The 20,760-nt window shown below is 48.6% G+C and overlaps 1 protein-coding gene across 1 annotated transcript in view; it reads right to left on the bottom strand.

The window, feature by feature from the left end:
• The window catches only part of LOC147725024 (E3 ubiquitin-protein ligase TRIM39-like), a 47,581-nt gene that overhangs the window by 16,309 nt on the left and 10,512 nt on the right, over positions 1-20,760 (bottom strand). Inside the window, exons 2-4 of the mRNA XM_086966490.1 lie at positions 13,832-13,927; positions 4,290-4,520; positions 815-837 (exon numbers count right to left, since the gene is read on the bottom strand). Coding sequence (XP_086822616.1) covers positions 815-837; positions 4,290-4,520; positions 13,832-13,927 — 350 coding nt within the window. The remainder of the gene's footprint in view (positions 1-814; positions 838-4,289; positions 4,521-13,831; positions 13,928-20,760) is intronic.

Below are 20,760 nucleotides of genomic sequence, written 5' to 3'. Positions count from 1 at the left end.
AGCAGACACACCGACAAAAGGTCTCTGGCGAGAACGTGCTTCTGCGCGCTTAGCCGAGACCTAAAAACTAGGGCTGTAACCCTCTGCAGCTCTACAAAGGCTCCTTACTAAAGATGAGACAGGTTCACGAGAGTGTGTGGTTTTCAGACAATTCCAATGATGTTTCAAATCACAAGAGGGGCATTTGAGGATTGGCAGGGGTGTTTTGAGGACTCTGGGTTTGTGAAAAACGTGTGGTAGTTTCTGTGGATAAAAGGGCTTTCTGTGGACACAAGAGTTTCCCTGGGCTCATGGGTTATTTTCAGAATACTAGGGTGCCGATTCACAGAACTAATCTGAGACAAAATCCTAAACGTACTACTTGTGGTATTCACAGAAAGCATTTAGCAGTCTTAAGGTAGGATTTTGTCTTAAGTTAGGATTTTGCCCTAAGTTAGGATTTTGTGTTAAGTTAAACTTAAGTTTCTCTTAAGACAAAATCCTAACTTAAGACTACTAAATGCCTTCTGTGAACACCAAAAGTAGTAAGTTTAGGATTTTGTCTCAGATTAGTTCTGTGAATCGGCCCCATGCACTTTACTCAAGCCTCGCGATCATTCGTTGTGAACTCAACTAAAGTTTCTTAGAATGTGAAGGAGTTTTTAAAGACAGTGGATGTTTTGAGAACAAGACGAGGGGCCTACATATAATAATTGTATGAGGTGGTATTGCTCCGGCAGCAGAGTGGCTTTGTGAGAGCTCAGTACTGACGTTTCCACACTGCAGCCAGGCCTGCTCCTTACACACTGAGAGGAGGGCAATAAACCAACCTTACCTGTTCAGGGTGCTTCTGGCATCCTACAAAACAGAAGAAAATGTAGGAGGACATTAGTTTCTGTAACAGATTTTAAATTCTTGCAGAAATTTAGGAATTAGTTGTGCATTCCTGTTAATGTAACCACACATTCAAGAGTCTCACCCCAGAAGACACTAGGGGGCGGGTCTCACACCTCAACACACACAGTCTGTGATATTATGAATAGGGTCACGTGACACAGCAGAGTTTGTGATATCCCAAATGGGTCCAAAAGACAGCAGAGCTTTTAAATTCGGAATGAGGACAGATGACAGTACAGATCGATATATTCTGAATGTGTCATGTATTATAGGGACAGATATATAACCATTGGCTTTTGTGACTCCCAAATTGCGAAAAATTGCGAGTCGCAAAGCCAATGTACAACAGTGTCAGAGACACTGTTTACGAATCCCAATGTGGTCGCAAAATGCGAGGCTCATGAATATTAATGAGCCACTTGCAATTTGCGACCCCATTGGGAATGGCTGACCCTTCCAGGGATGGTGGCCTGATGGGCTCAGCAGACCTCCATGTCTGGGACTGCTTTTCAATAAAGCAGTTTTGTTTTTTTAAATGCAGCCCGTTTTCCTTAAAGGAAAACAGGCTGCATTTTTTTTTTTAAATGAAACGTTTTTGTTTCATTTTTTAAGGGCAGGTAGTGGTCCCTGGGACCACTGCCTGCCCCTAAAAATGGTTGCCACTGCATTCAAAAAGGCCACCATCTTGAAGAGGGGGGTAAATTGTGAGTGTTTTGAGACTGCAATTGCGGTCGCAAAACATTCATACATGGCTTATGAGTCACTATTAGGAAGGGAATGCCCCTTCCTAATAGCGAGTCGCAAAACACTATTTTGCGAGTCTGAATGTTTTACGACTCACAAAATAGTGTTAGTACATTGGCCATGTAGGTGTTTGCATGCGCAAAGTCGTTTGCACATGCAAAAACTGGTCGTACGTCTGGCCCAAAGTCTTGAGTTCCTGTGAACAGTCAGCATATCCTGCTAAAACTCCTGCGTCACTAGAAACAAGTGGTGATATACCAGAGTAACAACTGATATCTATACTCAAAGTATACCATGACATAATACCCCTAATGCACTTCTATGAAAGTACATGTACTCTTGTAGATAAAAAAAGGATTTTAGATAAAGGAGAGTGGAGAATCCTTAATCTTCTTGTTTCTGTTAGAAAATTTCTGCCCAGACAATCTGCAACACCAGAACTGGCTATAACCTGTACTCACGAAAAAGCCCTTGTGTCTACTACACCACAGCGTTTTCGTTTAAAACAGGCAGCTCCAAATAATCTCAGTGAAAAGCTTGAACTGAAACAGCCTCAGTCATGACATTATGTTTTATATTAACAAAAATTGACTTCACTCTGGATTATTTTAATTTAAAGAACACATTATTAAATTAATTGACTGATGTAATTCAAGCTAAGTACTCTTTAAGAGCACAACCACCGAAGTGTAATTGCAGTTAGATAAACAGGACTGAAAAAAAGCATCAACCCACTGTTGATACGTCTGTACCAAAGTCCACAAACATATTAAACAATGTGACAATTCTACGGGAAACTTATTCTTCATCTGGTTTGTCGGTAAATGTAAATAAGGGCAGGTGGGATGGAGCTAGCGGGATTGGCAGGCACGGACTGAGATATTTTAGGCTAGCAGGCCAAGCAGGGACCTTGGAGTCTGTGTGACAACAGGCACGCCTCTCTTCCGTGTACCCATGGAGCACTATTAGGTGACTTAGCATATACCCATTCATAGACAGCAGGTAGGTGGTTTAGGTGTGCTTGACGTACGTATTGTAAATTCACCAGTTACGTCAGCATTATGGAAAACATATGAGTTGTAGTAATATAATATGTCCTGATGAAAGCCAAAAGCATTTGGGAACATAAGTGACAGAAACGTTGACCCTAAGAGGAACTAGGGGTAACTACAGCCCCAGGACATCTGAACTTTTACAATTTTTAATCATACGGACTGGTGCCCATATTAAAACCTTAGAGCTACCAAGCACGTACTTTTAAAGAGTAACCCTACCCCTACTCGCTATCCTATTCCTTTTCCATTAGAGTGTTCCTGTGCATCTCGCAGGTTGTAGCACGCCCATTCAGCAACACAACAGGGAAGAACTCTATGATAAAGCATGACATTCAGGGGTGCCCCTGGGGCGAGAGTTCTGTAAAGCAAAAGGATTCTCTTCTCCTCAGGTCAACGGGGGGGGTTCTGAGATTGATTCAATCAAGCTGGGCTCTATAGATTGTGTAAAGGTCTGTGTGAGGGCTACAGCACATCTTCACTCCCCTTAATTTGTTTACGGGTCAGGTGACGCAGCACAGTGCGCTATTCTCCACGGGGTCATGTGACGCAGTACAGCTTGTCCTTTTTTTGAATGGGGTCACATGACAGTCTGTAATATTCTGAGTGGGATCACATGAAGAAGGACAAAAGGTTAAATGATGTAGCCCAGTCTGCAAATTAGGTCACGTGACGGGGCGCAATCTGTGATATTCTAAATTTTGTAACGTGGCACCGCACCATCTGTGACATTTTGAACGGGCCACATAGCATGGCAGAGAGTCTGTGATATTTTGGACGCCTTCACAGGACAGCACAGCCTGCAGTATTTGATATTCTGCAAAGGGGTGACATTGTGCAGCAGAGAATGCAGGGTTCTGAGTAGGGTCGCCTGACATTGCAAAGTCAGATATTCGGAATCTGGTGACACAGTAGCACAGTCTGACTTTCTGAATAGGATCACATGTCACAGACCGGTCTGTGACATCCGTACAGAGGTCACATGACACAAAACAGACTGATATCCTGAATGGAGTCACATGGCTCAGCCTATCATGTTCTTTATAAAGTGTCAAGCTGTCAGTGTACAAGACAAGGAGGTTGTTCTATACTGAAACGGTCTCTACATTGAAACTGTCTCTACTTTGAAACTGTCTCTACTTTGAAACTGTCTCTACTTTGAAACTGTCTCTACTTTGAAACTGTCTCTATACTGAAACTGTCTCTATGCAGAAACTGTCTCTATGCAGAAACTGTCTCTATGCAGAAACTGTCTCTATGCAGAAACGGTCTCTACACTGAAACGGTCTCTACACTGAAACGGTCTCTACACTGAAACGGTCTCTACACTGAAACTGTCTCTACACTGAAACTGTCTCTACACTGAAACGGTCTCTACACTGAAACTGTCTCTATACTGAATTTCAGAATAGAGATTGCATTGGGCCATCAGAACAGGCGGATTAGTTGTTAGTTGAACTAGTCTGTACGTTTTGTTAGGTTGTCAGAATTCAGGAGGTCACTGTAAATGAACCCTGTCTGTTGATCATGCATGTTCCCCACTTATATTCAACACCACACACAGCCGATGAATGTAGTACGTCTGCATTGCCTCGTATTCACCAAGCGGTGTCTCACCTTCAGAAGCTCCAATGCAGGTTCCTTGCAATTCTTCTCTAGATCTGTTATCAGGGCATTGAGAGAGGTGATCTGATTGGACAGTTTGGAGATACTTGCATTTTCTGCTATGGCAATGTTCTTCTCCAGCTCCTCCAGTCTCCTATACAGTGTCTGCCCTTTATCTCTCAGGAGTTGACGCAGCTTTTCAACCTCAGACACAATTTTCTGCTTCTCAGCTCTCAACTTGTTCTGTCAGCATCAAAGAAACGATGGTTAGATTCTGGGAAGCTTTCAGTGAGAGCTACCATCTTTAGGGTGCAAGCTGAGGATGGGGGCATTTGGCAAAAGGCTATCATTCAGACAGCAAACTAGGACTGGTGCCATATTTGGGGGCACAGGAGGTGTGAAGCTAAAGGTAACCAAGACAAAGGTGTTTTGTTCGGCTGCATACTCGTCCTACCTTCCTTTCTACTGCCTTTGTTCTTCCCTCCCACCAGATTACCCATTGGTAGGAAGGATGGGTGCTGAACCAAGGAGAATCAGCGATCTGTCTGTTTGGAGAGTGGGATAAGGCCAGTGACTGGGAGGCTCAGTGACGTCAGTGTTAGACTGAGATGTGAATACAGATGTGGCGATGAACATCTGTCGGCATGTCCAGTATGGGTCTAACTCTTCCAACGACCCAATAGCTTGAGAATGGAGAAGCAAACATTGAAACCAAAATAACACCAAATGCACCCTCTAGCCCTACATAAGCAAGCAGGTCCCTGTCAGCTCCCTCAGGCCTGGAGTAAATTCGATGCAGCCATTCATGTTCCAATGTCCACTGTGCAGCAGCTTTCATACCCATCCTCCCTGTCATGTTTATTCTCATCTAAATGTGCTCGAAAGGGAATCAGTCAGCAGGGGAGAAGGAAATATGATTATAAGTACAAACCTAACAGGTGACAGGAGTGCAGACACCTACCTGACGTGCACCTCCTACCACCACAGCCCCCCGCTGAGCGGTGCACCTTCTACCACCACAGCTTCCGCTGAGCTGTGCACCTCCTACCACCACAGCCCCCACTGAGCTGTGCACCTCCTACCACCACTCCCCCCGCTGAGCTGTGCACCTCACACCACCACAGCCCCCGCTGAGCTGTGCACCTCCTACCACCACTCCCCCACCGAGATGTGCACCTCACACCACCACAGCCCCCGCTGAGCTGTGCACCTCCTATCACCACAGCCCCTGCTGAGCTGTGTACCTAAAATTGATACTTGCATAGCGCACTACTCACCCGCCAAGGTACCTCCTACCACCACAGCCCCCCACTGAGCTGTGCACCTCCTACCACTACAGCCCCTCACTGAGCTGGGCACCTCCTACCACCACAGCCCCCCACTGAGCTGTGCACCTCCTACCACCACAGCCCCCGCTGAGCTGTGCACTTCCTACCACCACTGCCTCCCACTGAGCTGTGTACCTCCTACCACTACAGCCCCCACTGAGCTGTGCACCTCCTACCACCACAGCCCCCACTGAGCTGTGCACCTCCTACCACCACAGCCCCCACTGAGCTGTGCACCTCCTACCACCACAGCCCCCCACTGAGCTGTGCACCTCCTACCACCACAGCCCCCGCTGAGCTGTGCACCTCCTACCACCACTGCCTCCCACTGAGCTGTGCACCTAACACCACCACAGCCCCTGCTGAGCTGTGCACCTCCTACCACCACAGCCCCCACGGAGCTGTGCACCTCCTACCACCACAGCCCCCCACTGAGCTGTGCACCTCCTACCACCACAGCCCCCCACTGAGCTGTGCACCTCCTACCACCACAGCCCCCCACTGAGCTGTGCACCTCCTACCACCTGAGTCCCCCACTGAGCTGTGCACCTCCTACCACCACAGCCCCCGCTGATCTGTGCACCTCACACTACCACTGCCCCCGCTGAGCTGTGCACCTCACACCACCACAGCCCCCCACCGAGCTGTGCACCTCCTACCACCACTGCCTCCCACTGAGCTGTGCACCTCCTACCACCACAGCTCCCTACTGAGCTGTGCGCCTCGGAGCAAAACAGATCCCCACTGAGCCGTGCACTGTGCACCTACCTCCCCCACTAGCTGTGCACCTCCGAGCAACACAGCCCCCCCACTGAGATGTGCACCTCTGAGCAACACAGACCACCCCACTGAGCTAAACATCCCCAGAAACATAGCCCCCCACTGAGCTGTGCATCTACTACCACCACAGCTCCCCACTGAGCTGTGTAACTCCGAGCAACACAGCTCCCCACTGAGCTGTGCACTGTGCACCCACCTCCCCCACCGAAACGTGAACTACCCCAGCACAGCTCCCAGCTGAGCTGTGTAGTGCCCACCAGCACTGCCCCTCGCTGAGCTGTGTAATGCCCAAGCACATAGACATCCCCCAATGGCTGTGCACTGTCCACACACACAGTCCTCACAGCCCTCCAAGGAGCCGTGCATAGCCCGCCACACAGCCCACCCACTCCGCTGTGCACTGCAAGCAGCACCTCACTGGGCTGTGCACTGTCCACCCACACAGATTCCCAGAGTGATGCACTGCACATAGCCCCCTCACTGAGCTGTAAACTTCCCATCCACCAACCACCAACCACCAACCACCACTGACACGCGCACTATCCACTCACATCGACCCCCAGAGCGATGTCCTGCACACAGCCTCCTCACTGAGTTGTGCACTTTCCATCTACCTACCATTACTGACCCTTGCACTGTCCACTCACACAGACCTCCATGGATCTGTGCACTGGCTGTTCACACACAAAAGACAACACCCGACATGTATTTCGTCTCGAACACCCCCTAATTTGTTTGATGAGGGAACGTTACAGCCTTCAATGCACTGTGCTATAGTATTATCCGCCTCTAGAGAAGATAACATCAAGGGTGTGATGTCCTCGGAGGTAGTTAAAACATTTTTTTTTTACAGATTGTAGGGTAAGGAACAATTTCACGTAAGAAACTTCCCATACATTGCCTCACTGTGAGATGCCAATATTGTTCCATGCTCTAAGGTCCTCTAACTATTATAATGCTTCGTTTATGTTCCCTGCGATGCAAGTTTACCCTCCCATTAAGTCCATCAACTAGTTTTCCGCCACCATTTAAGAAACCGCTACAATGTGGAGGGGGGGAATAAAAGGGACCTTTGGGTTATATTGCAGATTTAGCATTCTCCGTTCCTCCAAAAAGGTTCATTCATAGTGGAAGTCTGGGTAGTCCCTGTTACCCAAGTGTTTGTCCACTGATGGTATTGGATCGAAACTTGTCAAGATCATGTTTGGGGATTTCTTAGGGATAGTTCTGAAATATGCATAGAGATGTTTGGGAAGCAGGATCATTTTACAAAGTTCAATCCCCCCCAAGGACATTGAGGGATAGTTTGCTCACATAATGATGGCCAACTATGGTTTGGTCTCTTAGGGGGATCAGGTTTCATTCCTTGCAGCGTGCAGGATCAATCAACAAGTGTATTCCATGATATTTAAATTCAGCTTCAATAGTGATGCGCATTTCACCCCACTGCGGATCCCATACGCGATTGTTCACATCTGCCCCTGGAAGATTCCCCACTGACGGGTCGTATTTTCTCTGCATAACAACAGTGTGGACTTCTAGACTCTTGCAGACAATGTTTGAATATGTTTTGCACTTAGACTGTACTTGCTTGCTTGTCATGTTTTTTTTCAGATTTAATCCATTTACTATGTACTGCCGCAGTGCATTATTAATTTTTTGAAACATAACCTGAAGGCTATTGCTTTATGTTTTTAACTGAAAACAATACAGTTTTGTTTAAAATAAATGCCACCCCACTGGTACGTAGCGGTGTACCCCTACAGAAGAACCATGGTGGATTTAACCCAGTTCACATGAAGTTCGGATCACTGCCTATATAATTCCAGCTTATGCACAAGTCTACCAGGAATATCACAAAAAAGGAGTAGGTGATTCGTGTTCACGAAAATGTGGTCTTCATAATGCCCCTGAAATTACCTTACAAACCATCACTCCGTTCCAGGTTGCCAAAGGTTCGATGGCAAGGGAGAATAGAAACAGAAAAAGAGGTCATCCCTGTCTTGATAATAAAGGCTGCAGCACCGCTAAGGCAAATCCTTTTGCGCCTGTCCACGACAGGCCCAGCAGATACAATGCCGCCGTCCTCCGCGCAATGTACATCGGACACCCAAACAAACAATGATGCTGCACTGCACCAGATTCTGTGGTAGGACTGTTTCCCTGCGCCAGCTGCACCTTCTCCTGCACCAGCACACCCACGATCACATTGCAGAGCTCCACACTGGCCTCTCATCACCCCACACCAGAAGCTGGCCACCTGCTCCATTGCTTACTCCTCAACACATGCTCGATATGCAAGCATTCCTTCGAGTTGTGGGAACTCATCGTCACTCTCACACTCGACATGGACTTCCTCAGTGAGACCTTGCTTAACCAGTCATCAGTCCCCGAGATTGCCACAGCTACCACCTACAGATACAAAAGCACTCACAAGGACCGCGTTTCATCAAGCCAGGAGGAGGATTAGCCATCATCTACTAACCGTCCAGTGCACCACCATCACTGACAATACAACCACTCCCATGGAACACCTCAACTTCGAGCTACACACGGATGGCAACTCAACAATCAGAGGCTTGTGCAACACCATCGCCGACTTCGTAGTGCCCCTCGCCCTGTACTCCAAGGACTAAATTTTCCTCTGCGACCTCAACAACATCGCCCACCTCCTCAACAGTATGTACAGCCTCGGATTCACCCAAACTGTCCATGACCCCATGCACACCTCATGACATACACTGGATCCCATCTTCACTTCTAGCGACTGCCTCAATCACAGCCACGTCACAGAACTCGTATTGACTAAGCACACCATCGTCCACTTCAGCCTCTACAGCCTCCACACTGCCCCCCCCAAAGATGGCTAGCGCCCCCCCACAGATGCAGGAGCTGGACAGGCACTATCAGCACCTCCTGTCCAGCTGCAGCTACCAACCTGGACCAGGGAATTAAAAACATCAACACCTTGATCACCAACTGCGCCGACAGCCTTGTTCCCATCAAGAGCAACAGACACAGAAGATCCTTCAAACAGGCCAGTTGGTACACCCAAGAACTCAGAACAGCAAAACGAGACAGCAAACAACTGAAGAGGAGATGGTGTGCCAGGAAGGACACCTCCAACAGAGAACAGCCTTCAGGACCTCCCTCAACCTCTATCACCGCCTGATGAGGGCAATGAAGAAGAATTGCCTAACTGAAAGCATCAAAACCAGCATAAACAACAGCAAAGAACTATTGAACATCGTCAAAGAGTTCTCCAACCTGGCTAGCAAAAACAACATCACCCCCTTACAAGAGCTCTCTGACAACCTAGTAGACTTCTTTCATGACAAGATTGCAACCTTATACAGAGGCTTGAGAATCCAACCCATACCCACAGACTTCTTCGACCGACACAACATCACCGCAACTAACACGAACTATTTACTGACCGTCTGGAATCAGCACTCCACCCAGGACACCATCTCCATCAAGACCTCTATCCACTCAGGATCTCCCACAGACCCATGCCCACACCACATCTTCAACCTCAGAAGACACAAGATTGGCCAGGAACTCACTGCTCTGCTCAACACCTCAATCACCACGGCCATGTTTCCCGATGTTTGGAAACACACTGAAGTCAAATTACAACTTAAAAAACCCTCCGCCAACCCCAGCGAACTCAAAAACTGCACCCCATCGCCTTGGTCCTATTCCCAGCCAAGGTTCTATTAACAGGCTACTCACAAAACACCTTGAGCAGAACCAACTACTCAACGCCTCCCAGGCCGATTTCTGCAACAATCACAACACCAAAACTGCCCTGATGACATAGGAACCTTTCTTAACAAGGGAGCATCAGCGGCTCTGATTCTCTTGGACCTCTTTTCAGCCTTTGACACCATATCCCACCATACTTTGATCGAAAGACTCCACATCGGCATAGAAGGGGAGGCGCTCAAATGGGTTGTCTCCTTCCTCACCCAAAGGACACAGAGGGTCCACCAAACCACTTTTTTTTTTTTTAACTTTTTATTGATATCAGTTTTTAAAATATACAGACAGAGAAGAGTAAGTACATAAATGGATATGTGTCACTCCAATACATGAAAAATATACATATTTAGTAACCGCAAAGTATCCTAGCAAGGGCATCATAGAATCCAACCAACACCAACCCTCACACCCATAAGTCAAGTAAATATCGCACACTGAAGTGGGAGGGTCCGCTTACCACCCTTCACATCCGGCATACCCCAGGGCTCATCCCTCAACCCTACTTTCTTCAACGCCTACATTTCCTCACTGGCCAACATCGTCAGAGCACACGGACTCAACATCATATCCTACGCAAATGACACTCAACTAATCCTCTCCCTCACCAATGTCCCAGGACCATCTTCCATAGATGCATGACTAGCGTCTCAGACTGGATGACGAACAACTGCCTGAAGCTCAACACGGACAAGACGGAAGTACTGATCTTCAGCAACAACATTAACTCCTGAAACAACTTCTGGTGGCTCCCAGACCTAAGACCACACCCACCCCCACCAATCAAGCCTAAAACCTCGGAATCGTCCCGATAACAAACTCACCATGAAATCAGAGATCAACGCCGTTTCCTCCGCCTACCTCCTCATGCTGAAAATTCTAAGGGGAATCTTCAATTGGCTACCCCTGCACACGAGATGTACCATGACACAGGCCCTCATAACCAGCAGATTGGACGATGGAAACGTCTCTAAATAGGCATTGCTGCACACCTCCTTCAAAGACTTCAAACTATACAGTACGCTGCAGCTAGACTCATCCCCAACCTCCCCCAAAGAACCCACATCACACGTCACCTCAGGCGCCCAATACAGAAGAGATGCTAATTCAAGCTGATGATCCACGCATACAAAACCCTACACAAACAAGGACCCGCCTACATAGTGTGGCTCACTGGTTAGAGGAGGCAGACCTGGAAGCAGAGGTCAGCCCGGGACCAGGGTTCAATTCCCGGCTCGGCGGGTCTTGAGTCCGAAAATGTCCACAGACTCGACAATTCTCGCTCCGGTGCCTACTCGATTCATGGGTTCACACTCTGCGACTCTGGGCAATAGCTTGCTTAATCTCCACAACGGCCCCTCGCGGTGGGATGCCTGGCTTTCACCTTGTGGATACCCTGCCGGGGGTATCTCACAGGGGAATACCAGGACGGGTTCCCTAAGCAAGCGCTTAGATACCAAGTCGGTGATTTGCGCTATATAAATACATGTACATTTACATTTACATAAACCACTGCCTCCACTTCCACCAACCGTCATGAAGATTACACTCCGCTTTCCAATTACAAGCCCAAATGCCCGCATCCCCCGAAGCTGAAGCAGAAAAAGCTCCCTCTACAACATTCCGGTACAGACCTGGAACAGCCTTCCCTTGCATCTCCGGACAAGCACTGCACTTCCGGTATTCCAAAAAGCACTCAAACCTGGTAGTTCAAATGAGCTTGTTGGATCCTGCAAGCGCGTGGATACCCTACCTGTTGATTAGCAGCGCTATATAAATCCTTGATTGAGTGTTCCCCTCTTTATTTCAAATTCAGAGAAAAAAATGTCACTGATCCTAACTCGGGACAACAGATGATTATATAATAACTTTATGTACGAGAGAAAGTACAGCCGGAAGTTCAATCGAGTAAGAACCTGCTGCATGGAAGGCCAGTCCAGAGAATCAAAGGCCTTTACACAATCAATGACCATTTATGCACAGGGGCCAGAAAAGTCATGCATTCCCACCAGTGAAGTCGGAAGTCTTTGGATGCAATGTCTAGTGCCTCATGAAGCCAGTTTGGTATCTGCATCAAGGATCCAATTACCCCCAATGCCTTGGTGAGGACCTTGGCTTCTAACTTAATTAACGAGACTCGCCTAAACACCTGACAGAGGTCGGGAAGTTTGCCCGGTTTAAGTAGGACTGTCAGTGTGGCTGATTGGAGACCTTCAGGCACAGACATATTCACCCTGACATCTTCCAACATACAGCAGGAGAGATGACGGAAGCAATGCACTCTGCATAAAGACCTCCATTGGGAATCAGTTGGACCTGTGGTCTTACCAGTTTGCATCCCAGCCAAGGCGCTACAAACTCATCTTCAGTGAGTGAAGATTCAAGCTTGTTCCAAAGATCATTGGATAGACCTTAAAGGGAAAGGTCACCTATCAGGAGAGACAGATGCTCTGTCTTGGGAATGGGCCTGGAGTTATACAAGGAGCGATATTAGTCTGCAAATACTTTGATAATTTCAAGGATGTCTGCTCGTAATATTCTGGAAGTGTCTTGCATACAGGGGACTATTCTGGAGGTGGCCTCTCTACATGTTGACCCCCATCTCACATACTAGCCGTAGAGATGCTATTCATATTAATCTAACTGTGTCCAATGTCATTTGTTGAAGAGATTCTTTATAGATCTCTAATTGTCTTAACAATGAAGGCCCCTTTCAGATTTTGAGTTTTGTTGTTTGCTAAGTTCTGAGTCTTTTAATCTATTTTTTGGGGCTAGATCAGGGCTCGACAAATCCACTCGCCCGCTCGCATTTGCGAGGGAGAATGGATGAGGGCGAGCTATTTTTAGCTCCTACTCGCCCTTTCTGGCGAGTAGGAAACAAACTAACTTTTTTCCTCTGCCTTTGAAAACGGAGCAAAAGTGACAAGATAACAAGATTTAAAGGCATTTTTATTGCTCACAAAGGAACTAAGCAATAAAGATGCCTTTAAATCTTGTTAACTTGTCACTTTTGCTCTGTTTTCAAAGACAGAGGTCAAGTAGGTTGCAGTTGGGTCGAGGGGATTTTCCAAGTTACTAGACCTGCAGGACTAGTACAATTTTTCAGATTTGTCGAGCCCTGTAGATAGGATTTGGCTTTCTCCCTAATTACCGTTTTAAGGGCTTTCCATAATGTGCTATAGTCATGCCTCATGAAATAATCACTGACGGTGGATCTCAGCTGAACCAAACATTACTGGAGAAATATCAAGAACAGGAAATTATAACTGATACAAATGAATGTTACCATGCACACACAAACACAACAGCTGACACATGCACACAAATAAATAGACACACCCCTGCATGGACACACTTACAGCCGAATGCCTTCGGTCCATGTATACTTACTCTGACGCAGACCATGTAACCGTGTGATTACTATGCACAGGTCAGGATGAAAATTCTTGCTTTTGGTTTTTTCAGTATGGTCCCTGAAACATCTAGGCCCCAAAGCCCCTCCCCACCCTCATCTCCCCAGACAGTGACTCTGCAGTCAGTATTTTTACGTAGTGGAGGCACAACCCAGGCTGGAGGGTGAACCATTGACTTCTCTGCACCTCTAACCTGGACAGGCGCATGCACCGACCTGCACATACACAATGATAGATCTTTAACTGCACAGGACTCCCAGCTGCCACTCACCCTCAAGGTGCTATATTGTTTCTCTTCCTTGAGTTTAGACTCCAGAATGTGTCCCACCTCTTTCCTCAGAGGACACAGCCAGTCCTGGAGCTTCACCTGTAGGGAGCAAAGAGCAAGCATTAAATGTCGATCTGTAAAGTGAAGTTTTTCATACAATGATGATCACTAATTCATTATCCAGACATATGCAGATTGTAAGTACCTGCCACACATACTCACATTTTAAATCCAGTCACACTTATCTTGAGTATACGTTTTAGACACAGGTTTCCAAATTAGAAATATCCGTTACACTCACCTGAGATAGAAGTATCACTCACACATATCCAGATTGTAAGTTTCAGACACACATATCCAGACTGTAAGTTTCAGACACAAATATCCAGCCTGTAAGTATCAACAACAAATGTAAAGAGCATATGTTTCAGACACACATTGTATCAGCCACACATGTACAGATTGTAAGTTTCAGACACACATCCAGATATTATCAGCCAAACGTGTACAGATCGTAAGTATCAGCCACACATGTACAGGTTTTGAGTTTCAGACACATATCCAGATTGTAAGTATCAGCCACATGTGCACAGATTGTCACTATTAGCCACATATGAACAGATTGTAGGTATCAGCCACGCATGTACAGACTGTATGTTTCAGACACACATATCCAGATTGTAACTATCAGCCACACGTGCACAGATTGTATGTTTCAGACACACATACCCAGATAGTTACAATCTGTACACGTGTGGCTGATACTATCACCCACACGTGCACAGATTGTATATTTCAGACACTCATACTTCAGATCGCGAGTATCAGCCACGCATGTACAGATTGTAAGTTTCAGACACTAATACCCAGATTGTAAGTATCAGACACATGTGCACAGATTGTAAGTTTCAGATACTCATACCAAGATTGTAAGTATCAGCCACACATGTACAGATTGTAAGTATAAACCACACATGTACAGGTTTTAAGTTTCAGATACACATACCCAGACTGTAAGTATCAGCAACACATGTACATATTGCAAGTTTCAGATACACATACCCAGATTGTAACAATCAGCCACACATGTACAGGTTTAAGTTTCAGACACATATCCAGTCTGTAAGTATCAGCCACACATGTACAGATTGTAACTATCAGCCACATATCTACAGGTTATAGGTATCAGCCACACATGTACAGGTTTTAAGTTGCAGACACTCATACCAAGATTGTAACTGTCAGCCACACATGTACAGGTTTTAGGTTTCAGCCACACATGTACAGATAGTAAGTTTCAGACACACATGCACAGATTGTATGTTTCAGATACACATACCCAGATTGTAACTATCAGCCACACGGACACAGATTGTATGTTTCAGATACACATACCCAGATTTTAAGTATCAGTCACACGTGCACAGCTTGTATGTTTCAGATCCACACATCCTGATTGTAAGTATCAGCCACACATGTACTGATTGTAAGTTTCGGATACACATACCCAGATTGTATGTATCAGTCATATGTACCCAAATTGTAAGTATCAGCCACACATGTAAAGAGCAAAAGTTTTAGACACACATACCCTCATTTTTTCAGCCACAAATGTACAGATTGCAAGTTTCAAGCACACATAACCAGATTGTAAGTTCCAGACACACATATACAGACTCTAGGAACCAGGCCACGTGTTTCCAGATCAGCTACACATATCCAGGCTGAGGTTTCCAGGGCTAATCCATAGTAAAATACCAGCATAGTCTAATCCAAACTGTAAGTACAAAGAAGCAGGTGTCCAGAGCGGTCCTGAATATGTCAAAAGCCTCCACCCCCAAAACCCGCTGACCTTCTCCATACAGCCTTTATTATTTGTGTGGCGCCCTCAGAGGCAGCCGTTTTCATCTCAATTAATTTTAAATGACAACAGGGGCTTGCTCTGCAGAGCAGTCCCTTCTGATACTAAACTTCATGCCGGAGAAAAGGCAGGAAGAGAGGAGGCATCAGTCTTGAAAAGGATCTCTGATAGGTCAGCTGCAGCCCTTAAAGGGTCTGTGAGAAGAAAAGAGCAGACACTAGCCTCATGCAGGGCCTGAGCCAGGGAAGAGACAGGCACAGCCAGAGAGAGAGCAGATACCAGCCTCATGCAGGGCCTGAGCCAGGGAGGAGACAGGCACAGCCAGAGAGAGAGCAGAGACCAGCCTCATGCAGGGCCTGAGCCAGGGAAGAGACAGGCACAGCCAGAGAGAGAGCAGATACCAGCCTCATGCAGGGCCTGAGCCAGGGAAGAGGCAGGAACAAGCACAGAGAGCAGAGACCAGCCTCATGCAGGGCCTGAGCCAGGGAAGAGGCAGGAACTAGCACAGAGAGCAGAGACCAACCTCATGCAGGCCCTGGGCCAGAGAGAGCAGAGACCAGCCTCGAGCAGGGCCTGAGCCGGAGAGAGCAGAGACCAGCCTCATGCAGGGTCTGAGCCAGGGAAGAGGCAGGCACAGCCAGAGAGAGCAGAGACCAGCCTCATGCAGGGCCTGAGCCAGGGAAGATGCAGGAACAATCAGAGAGCAGAGACCAGCCTCATGCAGGGCCTGAGCCAGGGAAGAGACAGGCACAGCCAGAGAGAGAGCAGATACCAGCCTCATGCAGGGCCTGAGCCAGGGAAGAGGCAGGAACAAGCACAGAGAGCAGAGACCAGCCTCGTGCAGGGCCTGAGCCAGAGAGAGCAGAGACCAGCCTCATGCAGGGCCTGAGCAAGGGAAGAGGCAGGCACAACCATAGAGAGCATAGACGAGTCTCACGCAGGGCCTGAGCCAGAGAGAACAGAGACCAGCCTCATGCAGGGCCTGAGCCAGGGAAGAGGCAGGAACAGCCAGAGAGAGAGCAGAGACCAGCCTCATGCAGGGCCTGAGCCAGGGAAGAGGCAAGCACAGCCAGAGAGAGACCAGAGACCAGCCGAGTGCAGGGCCTGGGCCAGAGAGAGCAGAGACCAGCCTCATGCAGGGTATGAGCCAGGGAAGAGGCAGGCACAGCCAGAGAGGGAGAGCAGAGACCAGTTGCATGCAGGGCCTGAGCCAGAGAGAGCAGAGACCAGCCTCATGCAGGGCCTGAGCCAGGAAAGAGGCAAGCACAGCCAGAGAGAGAGCAGAGACCAGCCTCATGCAGGGCCTGAGCCAGGGAAGAGGCAAGCACAGCCAGAGAGAGCAGAGACCAGCCTCATGCAGGGCCTGAGCCAGGGAAGAGGCAGGCACAGCCAGAGAGAGCAGAGACCAGCCTCATGCAGGAACTGAGCCAGAGAGAGCAGAGACCAGCCTAAGGCAGGGCCTGAGCCAGGGAAGAGGCAAGCACAGCCAGAGAGAGCAGAGACCAGCCGAGTGCAGGGCCTGAGCCAGGGAAGAGGTAAGCACAGCCAGAGAGAGACCAGAGACCAGCTTCATGCAGGGCCTGAGCCAGAGAGATCAGAGACCAGCTTCATGCAGGGCCTGAGCCAGGGAAGAGACAGGCACAGCCAGAGAGGGAGAGCAGAGACCAGTTGCATGCAGGGCCTGAGCCAGAGAGAGCAGAGACCAGCCTCATGCAGGGCCTGAGCCAGGGAAGAGTCAGACACAGCCGTAGAGAGCAGAGACCAGCCTCATGCAGGGCCTGAGAAAGGGAAGAGGCAGGCACAGCCAGAGAGAGCAGAGACCAGCCTCATGCAGGGCCTGAGCCAGGGAAGAGTCAGACACAGCCGTAGAGAGCAGAGACCAGCCTCATGCAGGGCCTGAGCCAGGGAAGAGGCAGGCACAGCCAGAGAGAGCAGAGACCAGCCGAGTGCAGGGCCTGAGCCAGGGAAGAGGCAGGAACAGCCAGAGAGAGAGCAGAGACCAGCCTCATGCAGGGCCTGAGCCAGGGAAGAGGCAAGCACAGCCAGAGAGAGAGCAGAGACCAGCCTCATGCAGGGCCTGAGCCAGAGAGAGCAGAGACCAGCCTAAGGCAGGGCCTGAGCCAGGGAAGAGGCAAGCACAGCCAGAGAGAGCAGAGACCAGCCGAGTGCAGGGCCTGAGCCAGGGAAGAGGCAAGCACAGCCAGAGAGAGACCAGAGACCAGCCGAGTGCAGGGCCTGAGCCAGAGAGATCAGAGACCAGCTTCATGCAGGGCCTGAGCCAGGGAAGAGACAGGCACAGCCAGAGAGGGAGAGCAGAGACCAGTTGCATGCAGGGCCTGAGCCAGAGAGAGCAGAGACCAGCCTCATGCAGGGCCTGAGCCAGGGAAGAGTCAGACACAGCCGTAGAGAGCAGAGACCAGCCTCATGCAGGGCCTGAGAAAGGGAAGAGGCAGGCACAGCCAGAGAGAGCAGAGACCAGCCTCATGCAGGACCTGAGCCAGAGAGAGCAGAGACCAGCCTCATGCAGGGCCTGAGCCAGAGAGAGCAGAGACCAGCCTCATGCAGGGCCTGAGCCAGGGAAGAGGCAGACACAGGCATAGAGAGCAGAGACCAGCCTCATGCAGGACCTGAGCCAGAGAGAGCAGAGACCAGCCTCATGCAGGGCCTGAGCCAGGGAAGAGGCAGACACAGGCATAGAGAGCAGAGACCAGCCTCATGCAGGACCTGAGCCAGAGAGAGCAGAGACCAGCCTTATGCAGGGCCTGAGCCAGGAAAGAGGCAAGCACAGCCAGAGAGAGAGCAGAGACCAGCCTCATGCAGGGCCTGAGCCAGGAAAGAGGCAAGCCCAGCCAGAGAGAGACCAGAGACCAGCCGAGTGCAGGGCCTGAGCCAGAGAGATCAGAGACCAGCTTCATGCAGGGCCTGGGCCAGAGAGAGCAGAAACCAGCCTCATGCAGGGCCTGAGCCAGAGAGAGCAGAGACCAGCCTCGTGCAGGGCCTGAGCCAGAGTAGAGGCAGGCACAGCCAGAGAGAGTAGACACCAGTCCCTTACAGGCAGGTAACATCTGAGCAGGCAACACCCCTTACAGTGTCTGGCTCAGGGAACAAATACCAGCCTCATACAGGGTTGTGACAGGGCAGCACCAAAGATGAGAGTGAAGGCACAGTCTCCTTACACAAGCCTTATACAGGAGATACAACTGGGGTCAGGTAGTCAGACCCATGCTGGATCTGCACCAGAGAACAGGCAGCCAAGATGAGCTCAAACCCTATCCTCATACTGGACATGCAACTGGGAACAAGCAGAGAGAGGAAGAGGGCAGGCAGAGGCCTCATAAGAAACCTGTGCTTGGTAAGAGGCAGTCATAGCAAGAAAGCAGGCACCAGCCTCTTACAGAGTGTGCGGTAGTGAAATGGCAGATAGAGCGAAGGAGGAGGCACCAACTCATACAGCGTTTGTGGCACGGAACAGCCACTATCCTGATGTGGGCAGTGTCTTCTACCTTGAGCAGGCAGCCAGAACCTGATTCACAAACTGCACTTTGTAGAACAATAACAAAACTACAAAAAATACTGCAAAATACTATTCACCAACTGCACTTTTGTAGTAACTTATTCTGTGACTGTCAAACGCTCACAGGCACTTCCAAATAAATGTGATGTGTGGCGTTTCAACAGGTAGAGGTCATAACTCACTCATACTATTAATTGTAGTAGCTATTGATTGGCTCGGATGTGGATGTGGTGGTGTCCTATCATCGGAGTTCCTGAAACACAGAGGGCAACAGTGTGGCTCCAAAGGGTCGCGAACATGATTCAACATTCTAGAATCCCGACAGGAGGGAACGGAGACGAGTTCAGAGGTCAGGGACAGAGGGTGGTTAGAGGAGAGAGTGAGGGCAGAGAAAACATAAGAAAGGATAAGAAAAGAATGGTAAGGAAAGAGGGGAGTGAAGCAAGAGTAAAGGAGTGCAAAGAAGGGAAGAGAAGTATAACAGAAGTGATTATAGAAGAGTAGGAGAGAGATGAGTCTTGTAGAGAAGGTGATGAAGATGGAGTGAGAGGTGGTTGAAGGAAGATGAGAGTGGAGCCTCACGAAGTAGGGTGGTGGAGCAGCAGAATGATGATTACAAGGGTGATGACACTAAGATGATGAGTAGGCACCTATTGAAAGGGGCCAATCACAACAAGAATTGGAAAAGCCAATTGGTCTCACTTTTGCAAGAGCTATTGTATTTGCCAATGTGTTTTAGCCATGTTGTAACCAAGCATTGCTGCTGTTCAGCATGGCTAAAAGTTAGTGGTGTAGAGGAGAATGGGGTGGAGTGTCGCAGAGTGGAATAGCGAAGAGTGAAGTATAGTATTGTACAGCGGAGTGGAATAGAATGGAGTCGCATAGAGTGGTGTACAGTGGAGTGGCACACAGTAGAGTGTACTGCTATACAGTGCAGTAGCGAAGAGTGCATTGGTGTAGAGTAGAGTAGAGAGGTATAGAGTGGAGTGGAGCAGAGTGCAGTTGAGTGGCCTAATGTGGGTACAGTGGATTTGAGGTATATAGAGTGGAGTGGCATGGTATTGCGTTGAGTGGACCGATGTTGAGTAGAGTTGCATTGAGTGGAGTGGCTTAAAGTGGAGCAGAGTGGACTGGCATGACATAGAGTGGTGTGGAGTGTAGTAGAGTAGAGTGGAGTGTCTTAAAGTGGTGTAGAGTGAAGTGGCGTAGAGTGAAGTGGCATAGAATGCTGTGTAGTAGAGTGAAATAGAGTGGAGTTGTGTACAGTGGTGAACAGTATAGTGGTGAGGCGTAGAGTTAACTGGCAAAGAGTGTATTGGCATATAGTTCTGCAGTGTAGAGTGGCGCAGAGTGCAGTGGTGTGGAGTGCAGCAGTTTAGAATGCAGCAGCATAGAAAAAAGTTGTATAGAATGCAGCATCGTAGAATGCGTAGATTTAGTGTTCACAGTTGTTGATGCAGCCTGTGCTCTGTATTTCTAGACATGTGTTTCAGGATATTTGTCCTTCTTCAAAAGAAAGTAACAAATTGAATTTGGGGGTGCTGGCAATGCTGCTTT

Source organism: Lissotriton vulgaris, chromosome 4_1, assembly GCF_964263255.1.
Source record: "Lissotriton vulgaris chromosome 4_1, aLisVul1.2, whole genome shotgun sequence".
NCBI lineage: Eukaryota > Metazoa > Chordata > Amphibia > Caudata > Salamandridae > Lissotriton > Lissotriton vulgaris.
This window is presented reverse-complemented; position numbering and strand designations above follow the sequence as displayed.